General features: G+C 40.0%; 1 protein-coding gene across 3 annotated transcripts; it reads right to left on the minus strand.

Moving 5' to 3' along the window:
• Nucleotides 1-2,341: 2,341 nt before the first annotated feature.
• PARVG (parvin gamma) lies at nucleotides 2,342-25,808 on the minus strand. Of its 3 annotated transcripts, none has more exons than XM_032207352.1 (13): nucleotides 25,693-25,808; nucleotides 20,910-21,012; nucleotides 20,310-20,374; nucleotides 17,571-17,673; nucleotides 16,399-16,539; nucleotides 15,875-15,990; nucleotides 13,642-13,697; nucleotides 12,712-12,734; nucleotides 11,181-11,242; nucleotides 10,999-11,067; nucleotides 9,820-9,921; nucleotides 5,855-5,927; nucleotides 2,342-4,683 (listed from the first exon to the last, which is right to left on the minus strand). In XM_032207352.1, exons 2-13 carry the CDS (start codon nucleotides 20,986-20,988, stop codon nucleotides 4,604-4,606), a joined length of 969 nt encoding a protein of 322 aa, XP_032063243.1. In that variant the 5' UTR covers nucleotides 20,989-21,012; nucleotides 25,693-25,808; the 3' UTR covers nucleotides 2,342-4,603. The 3 variants fall into 3 exon arrangements, with proteins under 3 accessions (XP_032063243.1, XP_032063244.1, XP_032063245.1); XM_032207353.1 differs by lacking the exon at nucleotides 25,693-25,808 and adding an exon at nucleotides 21,449-21,495; XM_032207354.1 differs by lacking the exon at nucleotides 16,399-16,539.
• Between the last annotated feature and the right edge of the window lie 554 nt (nucleotides 25,809-26,362).

Below are 26,362 nucleotides of genomic sequence, written 5' to 3' on the forward strand. Positions count from 1 at the left end.
AAAGGGAGAATTGTTGAGGGATTTTTGAAACAGCAAAGATCCCATGACTTTGCAGCTGAGCAAACCTAGCTACCAGGACGACTATGAGAAGTTCCCATGACAGTGTTCCCACATCGCCCAATTGAGGAATTTAGAAAAATATTGTTGCCAGTAGTTGGCTTCAAGGACAAGGTCTACATGACTGCTAATCACAAGGGAGTTGTTTTCTTGCAGGTGGGGTTGTTTTCTTTTAGTTGTTTGTCTGAGTGCTTTTGACCAATAATCTTGTGTGAGACACTATCCGCCCCTGTTAAGTTCACTATAAAAGTCAGGCTATTTGGGTAATAAAATGGAGCATGATCTGACCTGTGTCTGTCGTGTTTTCAGCCGTTCTTCCTGCAACATACTCTAACTCTTTGAGATTGACCCGTCAGCAGGTTGTTTACCACTCATACTATGTATTTACCTAGCTGTATGCTAAGGATATTGTGAGAAGCTTTACTGAAACCCAAAAACATCAACTGGCTTCCATTGGTCAACTACGTGTAATTAACTAGCTGTAATTGGTCAACTAGCTGTAATTAAAGCTGTTGTGCATCTTCCACTTCACTTGAAGTCATCATGGTAGCTCTGCCCCCTGCACCTGCTCTTCTTTCCATAGACCTTTACCACTTGTAGTGGGTTTAGGTGGCAAGGTTTTGGTAGCAGGGACCCATAGGGGTGGTTTCTGTGAGAAAGATTTAGAAGCTGCCCCATGTTTGGGAAGGGCTCCATTGTTTTCCAGAGCCGCGCCAATAAGCGATGTTGTTTTGCGCCTCTGTGAAAGCATATTTAAGACAGAGAAAAAAACGCTGCGCCACACAGCAGCCAGGAGAGTGAAGGGAGTGAGAAACAGCCTTGCAGGTGCCAAGGTCAGTGTAGAAGGAGGGGGAGAGGTGCTCCAGGCACCGGAGCAGAAGTCCCCTGCAGCCTGTGGTGAGGACCATGGTGAAGCAGGATGTCCCCCTGCAGCCCATGGAGTACCACAGTGGAGCAGGGTTCCACGCTGCAGCCCGTGGAGGAGACCACGGTGGAGCAGGTGGCCCTGCACCGACAGAAGCTGCCACCTGTGGAAGACCCCTGCCGGAGCAGATTCCAGGCCGGACCTGTAGCCCGTGGAGAGGAGACCACACAGGAGCAGGTGACCTGGCAGGAGCTGCTGCCCGTAGGGGAGCCAGGTTGGAGCAGTTTTCTCCTGAGGGATGGACCCCGTGGTACAGACCCATATCTGGAGCAGTTCTGGAAGAGCTGCTGCCTGTGGGAAGCCCACGCCGGATCAGTTCATCAAGGACTGCATCCCGTGGGTGGGACCCCACAGCACAGGGGACGAGAGTGACCGAGAAGGAGCGTCAGAGAAGAAGCGCTGTAGACTGACCATAACCCCCATTCCCCCGTTCTCTCCCTGAGGGGGAGTGAGAGAGCGGCTGTGGTGAAGCTCGGCTGCCCACTCGAGTGGAACCATGACACCACTTCACCTCTGCAAAGACACCTTTATATTTACAAGGCAGAGTGTTTTGGAAAGGCAGGACAACAGAAAAATGAAATTAAGCAGGAGTCAGAAACACTTCGGATCTCTTCCAAGTCTTGGCCTTGCTACACGGCCACAAGTCACTTACCTTTGAGACAAGGACAACAACAGAAGCTGCTGTAGGGCTCTTTTCTGGCTCCAAAATTCCTGGACAACATACTGGCCATTTAAGAGTGAAACAGGCTGTAATTTCTTTCTCAGCAAAACTTTGACACAGTCAGTCAATGACCTCACTGTAAAAATGAACAGTCAACTGCAGGTAAACTTGCTAACCTAGCTACAGACACAATAAATAAAAACCTCAACACCTTAATAGTCCACCCCCATTTTCCATCAGAGATGGTTTACTGTCTGGTACTTAAACATGAATATTGCAAACTTTATATGTTAATGAAAAAGCTTGCTCAAAGCTTAGTTCATTCAAATATAGTTAATTTTCAAGCTTAAAGAGTAAGCAGCTTTGCTTTTCATTAATACATGTATTTTTCATTAATTTTCATTTTTCATTAATACATGTATACACTTCAAACAGGAAATGGAAACACGGTATCTTGATGTAAGACAAAAGTAATATCTGAAAACAATAATATATATTTCCATTTTCCCCAGTTTCATACTGTTGGAGTATTCTTTTTTACCTCTGTCAGTTTATATTTACTATTCAAACCAAATCTGTGACTGTATCTCAAATGTAATGTACTTGTATATTCTGCACTGGTTTATGAAGTGGGTGCCTATACAATGGATTAGTAAAATTCCATAGCATGACTTAGGAATCAAACACAGGCTCCTTATCAAAATGTTCAGAGACATCAAGTGTGTTATAAATTGGCTCATAGAATAGAAAAACAGATTAAAACATTCTTATTTGGTCTTGCTGTATTTTTTATTCAAGCACATTATCTGTTTTCTAAAGAATGACTTGTTTATAACAGGGTTAGACAAAATGATGTTGGGAAGTGAATACAACCCTTTCTTTTACTAAATATCAAGAATCAGACTTGGTTGCCCTGACAACAATCTGCAGAAGTGCAAGCACCAGATTTACTTACACCAGAGGTGTGGGCCACAAAACTCAGAGCACACAGAGAAAAATCAACTATTCCCTGAGCAGTGATAACCTCCCAACCAGGCAGCACCAGCTAATCCTCCCCCCATGCCACCTTTACCCAAGGCATAGCCCAGAGGCTATAAAAAAGCCACACACTGGAAATGATTTCTGGTCACAAGCAACAGGGATGAAATTCAGGTTAACAGACTTGGTGGAAAAGGCTGCACTGCTACCATATCTCTGCAAATTGCTCTTCTGCTCCCTCACCCCTACCCTCCACCAGAGATAGCCCAATTTTACCTGCTCAGTAATGATATATTGTGCAACCTACTTAAGATATTACAGCTATGGCAGCAGGGATCTGTGAAGCCAGAACAAACTTTAAAAGTCTCCCGGTAAACTGTTTGAGCCCATTAAGGAATAAAGCAAGATACCTATGGAGACTTGACTTGCACATGAAAGTACAAGTATTTCTGATTTAAGTCTTTCAAAATGTCACATACAACTAACTTGTGTTAGGGAAGCAATTTGATCTTGCAGTTTATTTGCACCACACATTGTTTTTTTCTCTGTAAAAATATAACAAGGTAGTTATTGGTGCAAAAAGGAGTACGCTCACAGCAGTTTGCAGAATGCTTTCATTTAGCAGCTGTGAATTATTACCATTTTCAAAGGCAGGACTTGAAGATTTATCATCATTGCTATCTAAGGATCTTTCTTTGGCTAGGTGATCAAGAACTAGACACAACAAATTCTCATCTGTTAATGTCACCACTTGCACTTAGTGTGCTTTGGTGTCCTGTTAATACACAGATGGAGGATCAGATCAGAGATCAATTGTCAGAGCCACTGACTGCAGGAAACTAAATCAGTTTAGATGGAAGCCAAAATAATATCAAGATTTTTTGTTTTTTAATCACATCCCAAGCTTTATGTAACACAAACATGACATAATTTTAAGGTCAAGGGAGCAGATAAAGGTTTTGAAGGAGTTCAGATTTAAAACCTTAGAGAAAGAGCAAGGGTGACAATTGACATGAATTGTGGTTAGCTAGCTGCATCCAGGGGGGCCTGCTGAGTTGTGTGAGGGTGTTTGCCGGACAAATGCAGCTAGGAAAGTCCCACAAGAGTCTGAGAGCTCCCACATCATGAGTATGCTGTTAGAAGTGGCACAAACTGAGTTTTGTTACTTCCAGCAATGCTTCCCTCTTCTACCAGTTGCAGAGTAAACCAAACCAAGTCCACCCCTGTCTGGAAGGAAATGCAGTCATGTCAGTCTCTCCTGTAACATGCTTGACATCAACATTTCTGCTAGCCGCATGTTACACTAGGGCTGCAACAGGCTGAAGCTGGCTAGTTTGGCATTAGCTTAGCAAGAAAATCAGGGCATCCTTCCATAGCTGTGCAGGTGATCCTTCTGTAACTACTGTCTCACATCAGCGTGTGATCCTAGGTCCCTTTTCCAGATTCAAGTGAGCAAGTGATGAAACTTTTATCAATGACTGTGGTAAGTTCCAATTTCATTTTGGCTAGCTATTCATCTGGTGTCCAATCTACAGTCTCCTGTCTGAGAACAGCTGGCCACCTGTGTAAATAAGTTTTTGAACCTGAATTTTCATACTATATGCAGTCTTCCTGGAGATGCCATGGTTGGTTTTCCCCTTCTCCTGTTTCCAGAGCAAACCAGAAGCAGAAACACAGGGAGATTGTAATAACATCTTCCATATTCATTTCCAGAAGCAAAGATTCCAGAATCTTTTACAAGCATGTGTTACACTTTGCAGCATTAGGGAGTCTCAGAACAAACAAGAGAGAGAGAGACAAGGAGCTACAGACACAGAACTACACAATTTACTGGCCCTGGACATGCACTAACTTTCAGTTACTCAGGGTGTGTGAAACCTTGCACAAATACGTATTTGAACATACAATATTAATACAGCAAGTGTCAAACACAAGTGCATACACAGTGGCAAACAGAGTATCCAAGTTCTTGGTCTTGCTCTTCATGTTTCTTTAGTCTTGTATTTGGAATACAAGCAATACAGAATCCGCATTGTAGACTTCATATCTCCTTTCACAATATCTGTGGATGCACAAGAAACAAACAAACATCAACAACAACAAAACAAAAAAAGATGAGAAGTATTAGCAATTCCTGGAAGAAGAGGAAGCTGCAACTGCCAAAGAATCTTCCACATTTGCCTAGTTATAACACAAACGTGGACTGTCCAATTGCAACAAAAAGCAAAACAGGAACCACAGAGTTAGCAATTTATGTATGTATTAAATGAACATAAGGAAAAGGGACCTTTCGCTGCACTATCTTGCTGGAAGACAAGATAAATAATGCATAGTAATAAATAATTCTTAGCTAGCTCAGAACAAGAGGACAGAGTAGATAATTTAATAGGACTTTACACCTTTTTTTTTATGATTCTCCTGTGGCATAACTCATGTTGGGAATTACCTTACACTATTTTTTGCTTGTAATGTTTCTATCACGTTTTGCTGCTGTAGTTTGTTTTCTTTGTTGTTGTTGTGTTTTTTTTTTTTTTTTCTTTTAGTTTTCAGCTTCCATGTTCTTGCTAGGCAACCTGCCCTTGTGTTTAATAATTACAAAGGAAGATGATAACTGATTTAGAAAGTTTACTGTTCTTCTTACATTGTTGTAAACCACCAGAAGAAACACTAACAATGAAACACCAGCAGATGAAATCCTTTAACAGTAAATAGCATAGCTGTAATAAGTACTTCTAAATCATACTAAATTCAGTCACTAGCTGAGAATTTTCCCTATGACCTACCAGCTATTCTAGCTTTAGGTAGAGCAGTCAGTCTTTCTGATCCTCAGGACATCTTCTGAAATGTGTCTTCCCATATGAAACAAGTTTGTTTTTAAATCACTAAAACATTTTATGAGATAGGAAAACAGCTTTCCCTCCATTTCAGCTGCTGCACATTCACTAAAAATTGCCACTGTTCTAAATCTGTAAAACATACTAACTTATTAAACGGTTGAAGTTTAGTGTAAAGTTACTAAAGTTATAGCAATGCAACATTTTTAGCATAGGAATAAAAATTGTTCAAAACCAATTTTCAGCTTTATTATTATTCATTCTGAATGAGGAGCTATCGGGCAGTCATAAAATGCACAAGAGCCACAGTGCAGAACCTACTTTCTTCAATTACTCTAACTTTTGCAAGCCAGGATGTTAGCAAGTCTATTCCAGACAAGTCTGTGTGTCATGACTCACCTTCAGAGTTCACAGAAAAATTTAGAAGACCTCCATCTGTCAGCAAATCCAATGCAAGGTTAACATTGTGAAGCTGTGGATGAGAGAGGGACAGATCAATATAACAGAAAGTACTTTCCATCTAGCAGCACAGTGGCCAGGATGTTTTCAAAAGCATTTCTCTAATAGCTGGAGTAAGATACTGATTCATAAATGTGTACTCACTGCATTAGTTTTGATGGAGGTGCTCTTCAGAACTTCTATCAATTATCACATAAAATCAGATGTAAAATCCATCTCCAACAAAATGTATCCCATGAGGTGGGAAGAACAATCCATTTATTTAAAAATAGACCTTGCATGTGAAAGCCTTGTGCTAATTGATGTTTCCATGGGGAAAAGAGGCTAGATTCATAACTGGATCTAATAGATGCATGGAATTTATGTCTACTTATTTTTAAAATTAAAATAATTTTTAAAATATCCATATGCTTACTGCATTTGGAACTATATATATATTTATATATAAATGAAGTAAAAAGATGTCTATATTTCATTAAGAATTATAAAGATTAGAAATCTTCTGATTAGCTACATTTGTGAGGTAGAAGTTTCTGCTTTAATGTATGAAGATGTATATGCATGGTAACAGTAGTGATGATATCTACTTAATATTACTCAAGAGAAATCAAGCACACCTCTATGAATAAAGGTTGGGGATCTTTTCCTGATTATTTTTTCTCTCTTGTTTTTTTTTCACTTCCCCACATAAAAGTAGCAACAAAGGCATATGCAGTAATTATGAATGATATTTTAAAATAATATAATATCCCACTTACTAGCTTCTTACTAGTTTAAGGGCAGCTGTTTATTTGGATGGTAATTAGCAGGCTCCCTTGCTCTAATGAAGTACCTGTAAGAACTTCAAATTGTTTCTTCATACATTCCATAGGCTACCGAGCAATTTATCCTTCAGGAGGTACATCATAAAACACTGCCATGCTGTTCCCTATTATCTTCTGACAACAAGCACTGGGGTCCTACTTGCATAAGCCAAGAAAAAAACTGTGTGCTCTGAAGTGAAGTAACAGATTTCTTTTTTACCAGGTTCTGTGATATACCAGTAACTGTAACTGACAATTTGAACTCAAGCTTGTTTTCTTCCTTTCATAGTCAGCACATGGGAGAGCTTAGGCTCATACACATCTAAACAATTTTCTGATCAGAATGAATAAATAAAATATTTTCTTATTTAATTGGCACAAGTAAAAGGGTCACGTTTTTCCCTTTGTAAGCATATGAGATTTACAAGGAAAGAAAACATGCAGATTCCAAAATAAACCTTCAGACAGAAATACTGATAAACCAAGAAAGGCAACCTAGAAAAATAAGCTGTTCCATCCAGCTGCATTTCCAGACTATAAAGAGCTGGCAAATTCTCTAGGATTTACAATCTGACAGAGATTGGGACATTCGGGGTACTTCAACTCCAGGACTCTTTTGACAAAATAAACTAAGTCTGCAGTTTTAATATACATAGGCGCCCTCCCAGGTTTCATCTCCTTACCAATGTTCACCCTTGTTTCCAGCCTGACATATTTCATAATTATATCCTTTGTATCAGGACATATGCTTTTCTATCAACATGAGAATACAGGTCTAGACCTTATTTACAATTTCTTATAATTCTCATTGTTTGTAACAAACACCCAGAAAACCTGCACCAAATCTACCCACTCACAACATGGACTTCTTGCACCTGCAGGCCAGTCACCTCCAGGATTTTGGCTCCTTCTTTCCTCAGCTCTCCGGTCCCTCTAATGTCCTCCTTGCCCTTTTCATTTTTTGTTTTTGTTTTCCTCTTCAGTACCATTGCTTTCATCCCAGTACCCTCTCCTTGTGATTCACAAGGTGTATGTATCAGCTTCAAGCTTCCAGCTTGAGTAAAAGTTGATGCACCGCACTGATCTCAATTGCGTGCATGGTTGTCACCATTTTTATAACACAAATGAGATATTTTAAATCTTAGCAAAGTTTATATTTTCACACTTTACTGTACCAATTAACATCAAAAATGATAGGGAGGAAGACGCCACATGGGGATTGAAAGACATATTTTATGTACATATGACAGCTGAACAATGGTAGTTCAATATTTTTAGCTATATTAGCTATATTGTCATCCTGCCTTTTTCTTTTTTTTTTTTTTTTTTTAAACAAATAGAGAAGAAATAAATGGTAAGTTGAACATTTGGCAAAATGTTCAACTGCAAGTCAAATACTTTAAAGAAACATTGCTAGAATGTGTATTATTGTATCAAACCAGTACACAATCTCATTGTATCCCGTTCTCTGGGGCCAGTGAACAGCACATGCAACAACGTAAGAACCGCTAGAAGGTCTGAGCTCTGGTTTGTACCTAACATTTTAGGACATCTCATTTCTTGAAAGAGATCTGTAAGGCCTGAATAAGACTAATTCAAAAAGAAAAAGATTACCTACAAAATATTAAATGAAAAAAACAGTAATCAACTTCCTCTGAATGAAGTTACTAGAAATGTTAAAAGTTTACTTTTAATTCAATGAACCAGAGCACACAATTTTGGAAACAGGGCAGAGGAAGAGAAAGGGAAAGAAAACCAATGCAAGTAAGTGCTTTGATTTTATTTGACTCAACCCTTCAAAATATGTTTTCCTGTTCTGAATCATCTTAGATATAAAACCTAAATTTTCTTAATACCTTTAACAATCATCAGCTTACAACAGTGACTTTTTGACAAAATCTGAACCTAGGTCTCAGATAGTCATGCTTTTAAATGTTTTAATAAAAAGCCCCGCAGAAGTACTTATTATTTAGTAAGGGACCCCTGAGAATTTTCATCACAGATAAATAGTGCCCAAGGTGATTAATTGTGGTTAGACTGGGAATCAAGAGAAAGATTCATTTGTGTGGGAAAACCCCAAATGCAAATCACATCAGAGGAGAGATTCCCATCTCAGCCAGCTCTCAAGCAGAAAGGATTTGACACATTTCACCTTCAGAGATCTAAATTCACACAATCCAGAAAAAACAGCCAGGGTTTGATATTTTTCTGAGCTGTCCAGTGACTCATGGGAAAAAAGTTCCACAGCTTTCACTGATTTTACGGTGAGCAGGCATACAAAACCATCAACATAACTAACGGTCATCATTGGTCAGCTTCCTAGAAGTGCCAGTGATCCAACATGGTCAGCAACTGAGCTTTTGTCTCCTCTGTGATCCTAGCCACACAACAGACAACTTGAAAAGATCTCAAATATCCCAAAATATTTCAATATCATGGATCTGTGGATGAGGCTTTCACAGCAGCATCCCAGCATCCACTACCTTCTGGTTGATCCTTTTTTTTTTTCTTTGGAAGCACTGAAAAATATGCCTGTTGGAGGTTGAGAATGGAGCCAGGCAAAGCTGGCTGGGTAGATTACAGCTCCCAGCCTTGGGAGAGGAAAAGATTCTCAAAAGCTTCTGAAGCACAGAGGGGACTTTCAAAATGTTCTGGTCATGTCTCAATTAAGGTATGGCATAAGGAAAGCTATATGGATCCAGTTCTGTTTTGCACAATATGTCATCTGGTTAAAGATGTCAATTGTAGTACAGACTTGTAGGAGGATAGCACATCAGTTCCCTGCCACAGAGAGCCTCTGATTTTCACTGGAAGGCTTCAGAAGCATGTATCTACCTAAATAAATGCAAGTAATAACAGTTTGCCTCACATGAGACAATATTTAGTTTTTGAAGGAGAAACAACCTGTCCCAAAGTACTTCAACAGTACCTAAAGCCTGCTTTTGGATTGTCCCAAAGAACTACCAGCAAACACCATGCACACATATGACTCTAAGCGGCAGGAGTAACAGTAAGACATAGGGCTCTTCACTGGCATATGGAAGCAATAAATACACAAGATGTTTGAAGCTTCAAGCTCTAAATGATTAAATAACAAGTTACCATCTCTGTGGTGCTGGCTGGAGTCAGGAAGAAATCCCTTAAATTCAGAAAGTAACCCTCCAGTTGTCCAATTAACAAAAGTAAGAGAACTCCATCTGCAAACTAAAAAAAGGAACAATCTGAATATTATTTATTATGTGGACTTTTAGTAAATTCTTCAGATAAATGCCATTCTAGTGATAAAAGAATTGCAATGGTACTCTAGCAACCAGATGGTCCAATGACTCAGCTTTCTTGACCTCTTAGACGGTGAGCTTCGTATGTACTTACGTAATGTTGCTAATCTCATATTAGTAAAAATATGACCTTGCAAAAGACCAGCTATTAAAACAAATTGTTCCAGATGTGAAAAGACTTCAGACAACCACAAGCAGCAAACACTTATGCCTAGGGGCTGAGATTTATGACAAAACCCTCTCAGAATTTCCTTCCTCACAGCTGTCCACCAGAAAAACCCAGAAGAGCAATGGAGCATGGCCACACTCCTCATCTATGCAGCGTAAATCACAGGGACTGACACTGCATCCAGGGGCTGAGTGACTGAAGCAAAGCAGGACTTGATGGCTGATTTCTTCTGTCATTACTATGCACATGTCTGCAGAAGCAGAGAAAGAAAATGCCACTGGGGATGTCCCCGAGTTCATGTTTGCTCACTCCCCAAAGACAGCATAGGTGTGTTTATGGGACCTGGGAAGGTGATCCTCAGGTGTGCAATGAGCACTTCATGGACTGCAACTTCATGGACTCTAAAGAAGCTTGATGTTCAGAGGATGGGGCTTTGAAATTTAATGAAAGTCAGACCTTCCTACCCTAAAGCAAATCCAGCATTAAGGATCACTAAACACCAGCAACCAACCTGGCTTTCAGTGTAATTGTCAGAACGAGCCTCATTTCCATCCTGACAGAAAGAGTATTCAGGAGTTCTCTGAAAACTGGACTCTGAAAATTACTCCCTGTAGCATTACAAGGACCATGCACTGTTCAATACAACGTTATATTTTACCACTACTTATTAGCTTCAGAAACTTCAGAGACTGAAGCCTCACATCCTAACCCAAAGCTAGATATAATTGTGATGTTGCCAAGAAAAAATTGCTACAACAAAAAGGAGGAAACCTAATGGCAAGAGGAAACACTCGAATGACAAAACATGTTGACATACAGCTCAGAGCAGGCTACCTGAGATTCCATGTCTTTCACATTTAATCCTAATTTTCCAACATGCTGGTTGACGAATTGCAAAAATACCTAAAGAAAAAATAAGGGGAGGAGAGAGGGGAAGGAAGGAGAATTTTATTCAGTGAAGTTATGAATTATGTTTTACCCTACTGATTTTGTCTGTTAAAGAATAAATAAATTACCTTTTTTACATCATCCAGTCTATCTGGAGCACGGCTAAATAATTCATCAAAGGCATCATCCACTGTATCAAAACAACATTAATTGGTATTATTTGGAACAACTGTCATATCAAAGGTTTAAGAAGGCTTGAGGAAAAAGGTGATCACACCTTATAAGCCAGGAAAGAACAAAAACTGTAGGGAGAAGGGGAAAAATCCTACTTTTGAATTTAACACGGGGCAGTAGTAGAAGCTTCCTTTTGGCCTGATTACATCAGTAAAAAACAATTTGCTTCATTCAGCTCTCCCATTCTCACCTGCAGAGATTCTCAAGATCTGTGCTGCACCAGTTCTAGCAGCAAAACTAATTGGAGAATGGGTTTCTACAGTGCAGGAAAGCAAGCACAGCTTTGCTTAAGGAAGATTCCTCCTAAAAGCCAGAAACAGAGAAACCCCTGCTGTGAAGAAGCTTCATTGGGTTTGCCCTCCTTCCCTGTTAGGGTGTTGCTGCAGGAGCACTGTTAAGAAACAGGTGGATTCATCACAGCTCTGAGCCACAGTCTGCAGCCCGCAATAGTCTCACCAACTAGAGAGTCCTCTTCTGGAGCCATGCTCTGGGACTTTGCTCCTTATTAAGCAAGCTGCCTTAAAAATAGAGACAGCATTCCAAAGAGTGAATTTCAGATTTCTCTTTCCAGCAGAATCAGCCTACTAGAAGAAATACCTAATTACAGTGTTTTTTTTTTCACTATATCAGCCTACACTAGAGGCCACTCAGCAGAATAAGTGATAAATACATATTAAATGATACATTTTGCACCTCTGCGAAGGATTAAAATGCTAACATAAAGGGCACAGCAGAGAATTAAACAGTTGCACTAATTCATTGAGGATGAAATGTGCTCCTTTCCAGAAAGGAGGAGCAGCTCATGGTATACAAACCAAAAGCCTCACACTGAAGCTTAAGCAGTGCCCATACCTCCTGCATGCTTTGCACACATGGCCATTTTTCACCTCAGGTGTTTCATGCCCCTCAAAAGCCCTAAGGGTAAAATCTCTGTGGAGGCTGCTTGTTCTACTGAGGTGCCTCCCACCAGCGGTTTCCAGAATCTCATCTGCAAGCTGCAGAAAGGAAATGACATTGGAACTATTTACAGGCAATGAGAAGCACAATCCTCATGGCACTGTGCTCATAAGTAGTTCCAACAGAGAGAATGTGATCAGTACACACTGATTATTTCTTTTAATTCAAGGCATACTTTGTCCCTTACTCAGGGCTTCTCTGCTGGATCATCAACCCACTGTATCATTCTCTGTCTCACAACCCATCCATATTTTGCCCGCAATCTGTGAGCAAAGCAACCACCTCATTTCCAAACTATATTGTGCTGATCTCAACATACTCTAACAGGAGACATTTGGAAAAAAAGTGCTAGGAGAAATCCATGAATCTTCACTAAATGTAGTGGGAACACGCTGATTTTTTCATGAGGTAAAAATGGGTCAGAATCTCAGACAGAGCAACACTGAATTTGGCAATGCCAATACTTACTTGACTGCTCTTCTAAATTCTCTCTAGACATGCAATAAAAAGAAAAAGAGTTAGAAAAAGCAATCAGCAGAACTAATCTTATTCATAAACAAAGCTTATCTGGACCATCAGGCATCTTGTAAAGCAGGAGATACAGTACAAAGTGCCATTAACTTTATGTTAGAGTAACTTTCCAACAGACATTTTTAAACACACTATGTATCTGTGTAGGCATCTGGAAGCATATGAGTTTTTAACTGGCCTAATGAACATCTATTTTATAAGCACAATCTATAATAACCTCTTTCAATAAGCTGTTCATGATATTAGAATTTGAAGATGTTCTAATGTATAAAAGATGACAGTAGAAAAATCTGCTTCTAGTTCTTGGAATGATCTCTGTATTATCTCAGTGTATAAATGGTATCCTACTATTCAACTCCTTTAATAATGATAGCACCTCACAAACTCAACAAGCTCAAACCTTATTTCTTCAACAGTAAAATAAGGAAAAAACTGACTAATTTATCTTAAATTATGGGCACAATAGCAATGAATTAATAGTAGATTTAAACTACTGTGGCTTTATAAAATTTCCTGTTTAATTGGGGACTTTTTTTTGTACAAATTTACAGTACTAGATGTCTATTACTATATGTTACTATAGCCCTTGACAATATCAACCTCAGAAATACTTATATACATTTTCTTGCAGAAGTTTAAATAAAGAGTAGAACAGGAGGGTATTATAACCTAATACCCAATCTGAAGAGAAAAAAAAAAAAAAAAAAAAAAGGAAAGAAACCAGAAACAATTCACATGCATATATACATGTCTGGTTTCATGATTTTTGTCATCATCGTGATCCCAGCTGTTTTTTCTAAGGGGAAAAATACCCACAGTATTTCCTTTCTGATTGACAGTGTGCAAAGCAGATACATTCCTTCTTACTTGCTTCCTGTGATATATTCCACTGCACTTGTCGTCTTTAATCCTTTGGAGGTGTTCTGTTAAGCAAAAAAGTATTTTTGGTTTAGTTACACACAAAAATCTGAAAGCATTAATCACACTTTCACAAACTGTTTGCTGTCTTAAATGATTACCAGAGAGCATTTATTTAAGAAGTCCAGTACAATTAGTATAGGCACTTTCAGAGGTTACTGCTCCCTTCTGCTCTCTTCACTCTTCAACCACAAATGACCTGTTTCCCCAGCAGAGAAAGCCAAAGCAAAAGCATGAGGCCCCTCAGCTGGTGAAGTTCAGAGACTGACCCATTCACTTGGAGCCTTGATGAATGTAATAAGCTGTTCAGGGCAGACACTGATTTATTTTGTGAGCCTCCCTGCATTAAGTGTTCAGTTTTACAGCACCACAGATGCTCACCTCTCTCTTGTGACGACCTTGCTCCATAGCCTACCACCCATCAACAAATCCTCTTGCACAGGACTTAGGTTTGGTGGGTTGCTTAGATTTAAGATGGTGATTCTCACTGTTTCTGAAGGTACTTTGGGCCTTTGTTTACAGAATCACAGAATCATAGTAGCATTCAGGTTGGAAAAGACCTCCAAGATCATCTAGTGCAACCCTTAACCTAGTACTAAAGTCCACCACAAAACTATGCTGCTAAGTTCTACATCTAAGCGTTTCTTGAAGACCTCCAGGGATGGTGACTCAACCACTTCCCTATTCCAGTGCCACACAACCCTTTCAGTAAAGAAATTTCTCTTAATATCCAACTAAACCACCCCTGGTGCAACTTGAGACCATTTCCCCTCATCTTATCACTTGGTGCTTGAGAGAAGAGCCCAATCTCCCCCTTGCTACAACCTCCTTTAAGGTAAAGCAGAATAAGGTCAATCCCGAGCCTTCTTTTCTCCAAACTAATCAACCCCGGCTCCCTCAGCCACTCCTCGTAAGACTTGTTTTCTAGAGCCTTCACCAGCTTCATTGCCTTTCTTTGGGCACAACGTGTTTATGTCCTTATACCTTTTTCCCTCTGCATCTATCACCTTCCTCAACAATTTTCCCTTCCTGCCCTAAGACACTCTCAATCCCCTCTTCCAAGCCTATGCCTCATGGGCTTTCCTCACTTTTCACTTAACAATTACTGTTCCACTGGGTCCATTAATTTCTCCTATGAAGAACCAGCTCATAACCGTAACCCCATCATTTCCATAGCTACTCCTCTCTCTCTCTCTGTTTATCTCTCAGGGCTAATATCCATTGCTGAATCTGCAGTTTCATAGGTAATCCCTCCTGATTTCTGCGCAGCTGAGGCACTTGGAGCCACACAGGGCACTAGAGGAAGTGCTCCTTTACAAAGAGTCTGACTTTTCACTGATGGAATGGATCCACATGACAAGAGCATCTGACTGTGGCACAGCAGCATGCAGTTAGACTCCAATTAGACATCTGAGGGTCTATTTGTGCTTAACTGGTAGGCTGGGATGGGGTCCCAGACAAGGCTGTCCTGCTGGACACTTTGAAACCTCCTAAAGTGAAATACACAGCTTAAGTGCATACATGATCCCAGTTCCAATTATGATCCTCCAAAGACGCAAAGTGTTAGGTAATGCCATACAGTGTGCAGAGCTTCCAACATGAATGAATTGCAACTGTACTGTTAAAACTGTGACATAGTGGTGCTAATTTTCGCAATTGTATCCCAAATTGTGGGCTATGTGATGTTCTCTTGAAGTCCCAGAGCTGACTTTAAGAAACACAACAGAGGAAGAAATCATGGTGATTTCAGCTTGTAGAGAAAAATATCAAAATGTGACCCTAATGGACAGTAAAGACACCCTTTCACTATAGAAACAAATCCTCATCATTAAACTAATGTCATGATCAAGGAGTGCAGGCTTCTACTTTAAAACACTTAGAGATAGCACAAGCAAAATTTCCTCCTCTTTTTTTTTTTTTTTTTCTTTACAGAGATCAACAGCTGTTTTCAGTTTGAACCATCCATTTTTGGATCAAGGAGAAAAAATGGCATAGTGTTTCCATCCTTTTAAAGTTACAGTATCTGAACTGAGTATAAAATGATGGTCTTATCATTAAATTAAAGGGCATAGTTCACAGAAAATAAAAATCTCTCTTTTACAGCTGCACACACAATTCTCCCTAATTCTAAACAAACTAAGTCTCTAGGATCTTCAGTGACAAATATTAAAACTATGATTACCTCAATGGTGATTGTTTCCACTTGAACATTTGGAGGAATAGCCAGACTGGGTTGGAAGTGCTTTGCTATTGCGACCAGAAGATGCAGGGTGCTCAGTAAGTCCTTTGTTAAGATAGCTATTCCATGTAAAGAAAATAAACAACATTTAGTGTGCAAAACAACTAAACCTCATCATAATATCCTAAGTAATATCCCTGTGCGGAGCATCCCATAATCATCAAGGGCTATAGCACAGGCAGGACACTGAGTTGGAGTTTATATTATATGACGATTCAGCAATAACACAAATTAAAAGTCCTTTCTGTGAGACATACACAAGGATGTTGAGGGCTGTTAAGCCACAATCTCAGAGGATGGAGTTGCACCCAGTCATCATCAGATATTCCTGTCTCACTTGTGATTCAAATAGTAATTGCAAACAGATCATTAAATTACTGGTCTGGCACCCCTTTGCCTCACAGCAGTCTTATAACCAGGGAAGCCCTGGGGTGAGTAATTTTGTCCCATTTCACTTCGGAACCTACATTCCACACTCCATTTCAGCTGACTTTCATCCAGTTGCAAACACTTATCCATAGCTTCCAGAATCACGGAGAGTTTTTGCCGCTGTTTTTTTTCTGTTAATGCAATCTTGTCAACATCCAGCTTGAAAGATCCTAGTTTTTCTTTGACAGAGAGCCCATATCAATAAGGTTGCATTTAACACCACCAAAGAGGAAAAAAAAAAAAATATATATATATATATATATGAAGTCATAATAAAGCACACAAAGTCTTGTATTAAATACCAGTACCATTTAATAGCTTCCATGGCACAGACCCATGACCCACAGGCATATGCCTTGTTAAACTCCTGAACTCTCTGAAAGCCTCAGTAAAATCAGTGAAGCTCTACTCACGGGGAAGTATTCAGCCCATTCCTTACAGCAGCATCCCCCATCTACACATTGCACTCCACATTGCTCCATTTCCTAGTGGAAGCTACAGGAATCTGACAAGTGAATCCTTCCTGGGGATACTGCACAAAGGCCATACCAACTCACATATATAGAAGAAATCCAGCTCAGGCAAGAAAACTGTGAAAATAAGCTAATCCAATTCACACTGCTCTCTTCAGCCTTGGGAAAAAGGAGATATGACTTGAAAGGCATCCCCAAAGAGAGTGAAAGGAGAAAGAAAAATAAAGCAGAAACGGGAGAGACAGAGAAACAGAAATGGTTCAAGAGGCCGTTCCAAGAGGGCACGTATAAAAAGCACATATAAAAGCACGTTGTAGTATACACACGGAGCCTCTTAGATTTTCACCAGTTCCAGCTCAGTGTATTAGACCTGGAACCTTTTACTTCCTTCTTTTCATTTTTTTTCCTTTTTATTTTTTTTTCCAAGCTGGAAAACATGAATTATAGTGCTGATCTCCTGATCCCATCCAATGCTTCTGGCAGCATCACAAGTCACCTTCAGAAGGACTGTAATTTCACACTTCCAAGTTAACTTTTTTATTATGTTAACTAGCAGACAAAAAGACTTTCTGAGAAGAAAAATAATTGTATAAAACAATAGTGGATCATCAGGCATTTGTTCAGAATTACCATTATCACAATGTTCATAGCTTTTTCCATTCAAGAGGATGTTTATTCTTTCTTCAAAAAGTTCCTCCAAGATTTATTTGCAAGCTCAAGCCAAAGAGGCAGCTTACCCAAGAGATGATGAAGTACCAGTCCATCATACAGATCTTCTTCCAGACTTTTAACTACTATGTGCTCCTGTTTCAGAGTTGTGTTAATCCAGTCAATCAATAACTGTGGAGGAAAACAAAGCAGCTGAGAATTAGACTCTTGTTGTTTGGACAAGTCCTCAGTGCTATGCTGTGTTTCACCTCTTTCTTTCATCCCTTATCTCACATCTCATTTTGCCTTCAACCTCTACTTCCTTTGTGCTTCTTGGTTCTTTTATAAAGAAAAGGAAAGTTAAGTGGCAGTTAGTTCTCCCTAGTAACACAAGGCTCGCTGGCCAATTTGAGGCAAATTTTTAAGCGTGGTATACACCTCAAGTTATATTCCTATGAATTTTGTAGAAATAGATATACAGATAGAGAAGCAGACCCTATTCCCAATTCTATTAGGGAAAAGGCTTCAGGGAAGGAGGATTTGGAGGAAAGGGAAGGGGAAAGGGAAGAGGATTTGCTGAAGCAGAACTGAAAAGCAGCAGCACCAGCTGGCTGTAAATAAGAACCACTTTCAAAGGGATGGATATTGCTCATACTGATATTGTTATCACTGTAAATGAATATTTGGAGTTTGTTGTATGGACAACACCTTCCTTACTTGCTGTAAACAGAAGACAATTCATAGCAAACCCCTGTAAGTTAGCCAACAGTAACAAAAGTATAAGAAATTGTTTGTAAAAATAAAATATAAATCTCTGAGATGCTTGAAACTGCTTGAGGAGGAAAAAAAAAAAGAGAAAAGAAAAAAAAAGCCTAGCTCAGGCACTTCCCTGAACTGAGGAGCTGACAAAGCATGTGTAGCATACTTCCTCAACTAATAAGTATACACCGTCTTCTAAAGCAGAAAGCTGTGCTCCTCAGCTTGCAGGTTAAGATCTGGTGATGCTATAGATGTGCAAGGGATAAACCTGTACCCCAGGTGTCACAGTACAGGCAGGTGGAAGTCAGAAAAGCAGAAAGTACTGCTAGACATTGATATCTGAGATTCCTCGTCGGCTACCTCAGCTCTTCACAGCCATGGCCACAGCCTACAGCTCAGACAATTCTTTCAAGCCCAGTTATTGGGGCTCTACTCAGCTGTAGAGCAGAGTTGTGTCTAAAATGAGTAAATCAGAAAAGGAATATTTAAAGACATTTGCTACTGGCTTCTAAATGTAACCATATTCTCTTTTACATGCTGGTCAATATTTATAGTCACTACAGCGAGCCATTTCACATTTCCTAGTTCCCAAAAACCTTTCAAAACAAAAATGCAATGCAATACGGTTATTTTCCCAAGTGAGTTTCTTTGCTTCCCTTTTTCTTCCCTCAAAGGTAAGTAACTCCATGTCCCCCCACACTCCAACCTCTTCTCTGAAGGAGCCACAAACTCTTCAGATCAAGAAGGCTAGTGGTGGCACTGGTGGGCACCCATAGGATTCCCTCCTTTGGGTCCCAATTTCTACCTCCCCATCTTCCACAGAGAGGAAATTAGACAATGAAAAACAGTCTTTCAGGAGTCTCTAAGAGAAAATGGATTAAGCACTGAAGCTAACAGAAATCTTCATATAGTGAGGAAATCTCTTCATTTTTGTCAGTCTGAAAAGAACAAATTCAGTGACGCTGTAGACAACATAATTGCATTTTGCAGCACTACCTTTCAGATTTTCTCCTTAATATAAAAACATTGTGAAAGCCTGACACAAAAATTAAATATTTTTGATCAAATGTGCATGAAGGTTTAAGAAAACGTAATATAGAAGCACACATATTTATGGATTTATGAATGCCATATAACACACACATCAACACAAAGCTTAAGCTTGTTTTTGCAACATTCATAACATTTTTAGTATCTCTATAATGCAACAAGTGCCGGTTTCAAAAGAGACATGCCACTTTTCTTCCAGGAAATTTCAGTATGCTAGTTTCCCCCGGGCTATGGCATTAGAAAAACGCAGTGATTGAATGCACGGGGGAATTTTCAAAATTGCTCAGAAATAAAGCACTTTCCTGTGAAATAGGATTCCTTCGCAGCTACCTCAAGCAGACAATGAACTGCACAGCTGCTTGAAGGCTTTACTCCTGAATTCCAGTGGTGACTTGCACACCCTCACCCCTTCTTACTCTGCTGTCTTATCCCCTTCAGGCTGCACCACAGCTTGCCCCAAGCTGGTGGTCACTGGTAGCCAGCAGACAGGAGGCAGAGGACAAAAGAGAAGACTGCTGTCAATCAGCACTGCAATCCGACAGCCTGTTATCATGGGATCAGGAAAGTCAACCTGAATGTATTCAAACATCTCCCATTAGTCACAGCAAGTGCTGACATGGATTTGCTTTCAAATCCATCTGTCTCAGTTGGATTCCTGTTGCCATTACGCTACTGATACAGTGAAGTCACAACCAGGTACTTCAGGTGCAACTCATCCATATGTCCCAGGTTACAAGAGAGATTATGCAAAGAACTCAGATTTTAAACCTACCCTCCATTTCACACACAGCAGTGACCACTCTGGTGCACTATCAGCACTCAAAAGCTTGGTGTTGCACTTGGCAAAAGCCCTGGCATTCTTGTGCACAGATCAAGTGCCAGCACCAGGACATGTCCACGTCCTGAGAGTGGGTGGGACTGGGGCCAAGGAGCCAGGTAATTTACATGGCTGAGCAACCAGGCAGCAGGTGATAGCAACACAAAGTGAGGGTTAAGTGCTATAGCAAAAGAAACGGTACCAGTTTTAACTCCTCCAATTTCGGATTATTGCTTGCAGTGGGTTTTATGAGTTTCTTCTTCTCTCCTATGAAAGGAAGTAAACAAGATCCATTACAATTATCAGACATGACTCAAGTTTTCTATAAAATCTGCTATTGGTTTTACATTATCCAGTATCACTAACTGACATATGTAGAAACTGTCATTTTTTTTTATTTTAACTGATTCTCTGTGAGGAAGAAAATGGCTAAGCAGACTATTATGACTGCTGTCAGAAATTATGTTTCAATTTAATTCAAATCAATAAAATCTACAGGGACAATTCTGGAAACAAATTAAAAACAAAAAACAACAACAACAACAAAAAAACCTTGGGCATGTATAAAATTTAAATCTCAGTTAAAGGATCAGCTAGAAGTTGTGAGTTGTGTCATTTCTTAATGACCTGCCTCGAGAGAGTCAGAGGCTAAATTAACCACACACACAGAGTTTACTTGTTGTTGATAAAGCCATGGGAATGCTGCTGAAAAATAAACAATTCATTTGTACTGCAAGTTTTCTGCTTAGCAATTCAGGTCATTCCTTGGACCTTTTTCTGTCCTGGCTCACAAAGTATGTACCTGGAGTGATGACATTCTCAACAAGGAACTGATTAAGGGCAGCAGGCTGTGTAAACACATTTAAGATGTCTGGATCCATTGTATATTTTTCACTCCTGGTAAACTGGTAAAAGATAAAGGGAAAAGGAAACACGGGTAAAGAATACATGAAAAGATCAAAGTGAATGCTAGGAAGAAAACAAACTGAAGGGTTGTTTTTTTTTTTAAGTTACTATTTATTTTTAGAAGTAATCCATAGGTCATCAATCTGAAAATACCTTCATTTTTTTCTGCTAATAATCAGACAATAGGAGGAAAAAAGCCCTTTAGTACTAAATCTCGCCTTAATTCCAACCATTTCATTTGAATTAGATTAGTAAAATCCTATTTCAACCAAAAAGAAAAACCTGTTTTCTTGTTATCAATACACATATGCTATAAAAATGACCAATACTTAAGAATTATTAAATCAAGAATGTGGTAGTTAAATTAGAGACAAGCTTATAAACAGTTTTTGCTACTAGACCATCTGGCATATTTGTGGAAAAAGAATGGCATACTTCTGTGTATACAACTCCAACTTCACGTTAGAAGTACAAGCCATTGCACAGCCTCTCCAGGATTTGTACTTCATACACAGATTGGAAAACAACTTTCCTACCCAATCCAGTTGTCCTGAAATGAAAGCAGAACAGCACTACATAACACAGAGATGAAAATTCCTCGTCAACAAACCCCAAACTATGGGTGAGGTTTTCCAAGATGGCTAGGAGTCATTCAGAAGGACAGCAGAAGCCAGAGAATTGGGCTGTGGGAGCAGGGCAGAAGCCACATAACCCTCCAAATAAGTCCCATCAAACAGAAGTTCACAAATAAGAGGTTGGCAAGATTATCTCCTACTTTTCTCAGTCTCAAATCCAACCACAGTGCAAGCAATGACAAGTCTGAATTTTTAACCACATGTATAAATTTCCATGCATAAGGCTGTGCCATGCTGCCTACACAGCACAAAAGTTAGAGCCAGGCTCTACAGGCATCTTACAGAGTAAGAAATGTTCACTTGTAAGTGCTTGCTTTTGTAGTCTTCATGTTCACGTAAAGGTTATTCGTTCAAGCCTACAGGACTAAGAAAACTAGGATGCTTCAGCTTGGCAAAGTGTAAAAGTTAGGGACAGTAGTACCTGAGTAGTCTCTTTTAAAAATAGATGCAAAAAAGTGGGATGACTCTTCATTAAACCAAAGGTAGGTTAACTTCGGTGCAGAAGAAAGCAGAGAGGTGAGAGGACTACAGACGGATTGTGTCTCTGAATCCCGGACTATCATGGCAGCATATGCACTAGCACAGGCCAGAGGTCTCATCCCTCCTTACAGTCCTAATGAAAACCAGAGCAGAGCAGACAGCAATATGAGCACCAGGAAGGCTTTTTACACTCCTCTGAACCATGCGTTCCTAGCTGCCGGTGGAAGTGGAGCTCCAAGCAGGATGGACTGCTCTCTAACCAATGCTGCTCTCTAACCAATAGTGCCACCTCCTTGTGGAAGAGAAACACTCTCTTCTTGCTGAGGTTCAGTGCTGCAGGGCCTCTGAAGGAGAGAGGAGGCAGGTTTAGTTCCTTTTTAAAAGAAAGCAAGATGCCTCACGTGGCAGGGTCACACAGGAGAGAATTTCTACTGTCTACCTCAGACATCTAAATTAGGAGCTGTGTCTCTCAAGGCCCCCTATGTAGTCAGTAGCCATGGATAGGCACCTTTAAAGAGCAATCCAGAACATTTAAATGAGGGTCGTGGCCCACCTTGCATTTTTCAACTACTCCTTCATGCTGTTACCAGACAGTCTGAGTTGCTAAGGCAGGTGCTTGCAGTTAGACACGAGGACTACCCAGCCCTATACACACAGTGGAGCAAGAGAGTTTCTGCAATTGCTATTCACACTGCCCACAGATGGTCCCCAAAGTGGCATTTCTCTGATAGCTTTATACTCCAAAAAGCACAGTGCCACTCTGCAGGCTGAGTATTCATTAAAGGCTCCAGTCAAAGTGCATTATGAACATGTATTTTATCACAGATTTTGCAAAGTCAAGACTATTGGGACTAATGACAAGACTAATGAAAAAGCATTTAATTGCCATATCAGTCTCGCAAAACAAACCAATATAAAACAAATACCCAGCAAACCACTAGAGAAGAAGGGTCACAAGAGAATCTTTCACTATAGCGGCTGCAAAACTGAATGCTGTGTCTAGAAACATGGTTGGTAATGTAAAATAGTTAGGACAAATTGAGTCATTTAGTGCCTGAGAAGCAGCTGAACAATCTGAGACAAGACTGTCCAGCTGGAATAAACTGGGAGGGAAAAAGTAATTAATACAGAGAAACTTAAGTCCAACTTACTTTTAAATTAGGTTTCTGACACCTGTTATGTCTTGGGAAGTCATGCTGATAAGCCTTATGTAATAGTCCATGTAAACCACAGCTTATACCAACTCAGCTTTGCTGCAATACTAAGCTTGTGTCTCTCTTACACTTTCTTTGAATATTTACACATAAAAATAATGCATACTGCCTGCCACATCCTTGGTCTCTTTGGGCTAAGGAACCCAAACATCAGAAAGCTAGTCTTTTAACATTTGGAAACCTGTAGAAAATGGTCTGAAATTGAGAATTTGCAGCAACAAAAGCTAACGTACTCCAGGGCCTCAGTCCCGTGTGCCCTACTTGGTCAGAATAGTCAAATGGCCATACTGAGTGAGACAAAATATCTCATACCCAGACCCTTACAGCACCCAAAGTCAGATGCTTAGGAAAAACAAACAAACAAAAAACACAGAGCATACACAAGATACTTCCCTAAAACACTCTCATGAGCTTCAACAGCCTGCAGTTCAGCCTTCCTAAAGCAGAAGTGGGGTCCTAGTAGATGCTGCCAATAAATTTACTTCCCACAAACTTCCCAGCCAGCCCTTGAAGGCGTTTCTCTCTCACCATTGCAAGGAGTTGGAGCATGGCTTCACATGCCATGGGGAACCACCCCCTCCAGCTCACTCTGAACGAGGGCTAGCTCCCCCTGAAACTTCCCACTATGCATGTGAAAAGGAGACCCATTGATTCACCTTCTTCGCATCACTGTTACTGTACTACTACCCTACACCCTCAACAGTCATCTCTTTCCAAAGCTGAGGAAGAAACACAGCCTATGTCTTAGTCATCCTTTGCAGTCTGACCCGTTGGTCATCCCAGGTGCCCTTTTCTGAACCCTTTCCAGTGCTACCACATGCTTTTTGTACTGCTGGGGAGGAGAACCATGCAGATTTAGGAAGATGCCCTGTAATGTTCACTGCACTATTCTGCACTCCTTTCCTCCCAATTCCTTATGTCATTTGCTGTTTTGATCGCTGCTGAGCTGACACTTTAATGGAAGTCTCCATTATATCCCCAAGATCTTATTCCTAAATAGCAACACTCCACTCTGAGCTTATTGTTTGTCTGTTGAGCTTGTATTGTTCCTTTCCCCCTCCTCACATTTATCCACACTGATTTTCAACAGCCATTTCAGGGCCTAAGAACTGCAGCTCCTTAGCATTTAATAGACTCATTACTTATTCCTAATAATTAGTGTTCTCAAGCAGTCCCTCATGTGGCAAGACTCATTGCTGTGAGGCTTGATCCAAGGCAGTAATCTTTCAAAAGACAACCTGCTGCAGAAAGAGCATGAAATGGAACATGACGGGGTTTGGACTCCTCCCTGAATTTAGCTGCTTAATGAGAAATAGGAAGGGATGGGAGATTTGGTTCTTAACCACAAGCCTCTGTGTTGGCTGCAACTAACCTTTGCAGATCATCACTTAAATTCACTGCCCATGCCTGTTACTGATGTGCTATTTTCTCCAGCCTCCTGCATGAATTATTTACGGCTACTTGGAGAAGTGATCATTGTAGTAGACAACTGCTTGAATATTGATTGTAGTGGCATTTCACAATTGAATTTTAAAATAACATTCAGCTTTAACTATTCAAATTAAATTATTATTTAATTGTTTAATTGTTCAAATGAAATGGCTTAATTTGGTCCTTCATTGTCTTTTACTGAGACATCACAGGTACACACGCTTGTCCATTTTAAAGGCAACAGGTGTTGTCTTTCTCCTGTGCCACCTGCTGAGGTACAAGCAAGTGAGTTTTATTTAGCCAAGAACTAGGCTATTGCATAATGTTGCAATGCAACAATGACAGATAAAACAATTAATTCTCTAAGTGGGCCAGATCAATTCACTTCTCCTTGACCCTTCACACAGTCCGGCTCCCAGATACCCCTTACATATGATATAAAGCATTAACAAGTGAACAGCAGTCTCTGACATCCAAACTGACCATAGAATGTATGCAAGACACTTACTGACGTTACCAAGTTGTTTCAACTGTTGAATTTCCTGTTTGAAAAACACAAAAGCCCTACTCTGCGTTAGCACAAACACATTTCCTAGGAACAGTTTTCTAAGTAGATCAGACAAAACAGGGAATAAAAAAAAAACAATTCTGAATGCCAATCATAATATTTCTGCCTTCAGAAAACCTGAATTAAAAAAAAAAAAAAAAGAGAAAAAAAAGGAGAACATGCATTGTCCATCCAGTTTAAAACTTACTTTTACTTCCTCATTCAGTACCAGACTATTCAAGAGCTATTTTTGCTCACTAGCATCAGAAGAGACATTGTCTCAGCAAGAACAATCCACGTGGATGCAGGAAGTTTTACAGATAAAAAAAATAATCAAAACCGCACCCATAAGAGTCCCTTGCCCAGACTTACTATTCTCTCCTTCAGTAATTTTCTGGCAGTTCTTTGCAGATCTTCTCAAAGGAAGTGGGATGCAATTTGCCAGGAGCTGAGGCTGCCCCTGAGGTTCGGCTCCGTGCTGAAGCTGCAGCTCCTGTGCAAGGCAGCAGGAAGTACATACACTGTGCACAAGGGAAGTTGCACTGCGCAATAGTGACTGTGCTCAAAAATGAAACCAGATTTGCATCCGGAACTTCATTGTCTGTGTGCTTGGTCCCTGCTGGAGACTGGAATAAACAGAAATACAAATGCAGGAAACATGCATCCCTACAACTCCTGAGATACTGTCATTCTTCCATAGTACTGCACTGTTTACTAGTCTGCCTCTTGGGGGTGACTCACAGAGCAAATTTTCTTTGCATGTAATAATTGAACAACCAACAGCAGATAAAATTATCATGCTACATTACACCTTTAACTCTTGGTCCTTGGAGCACTTTCTAACGCAGATTGTCATTTTTCTTCCTACCTGGCAAAGGGAGCCTAGGCAGAAGGAAATGAACTCATTTGTCCTTGAATAGCTAGTTAGCCACGCCAGGGTCCAAAATGCTCATCTGCTACAACAGTTACCTTTACTAGGTAGTGCAGATGCTCTGCACTCCCTGTTTTATCACAGATTATAGAGGGAAAGCTCCCCACAGCC

Source organism: Aythya fuligula, chromosome 1, assembly GCF_009819795.1.
Source record: "Aythya fuligula isolate bAytFul2 chromosome 1, bAytFul2.pri, whole genome shotgun sequence".
NCBI lineage: Eukaryota > Metazoa > Chordata > Aves > Anseriformes > Anatidae > Aythya > Aythya fuligula.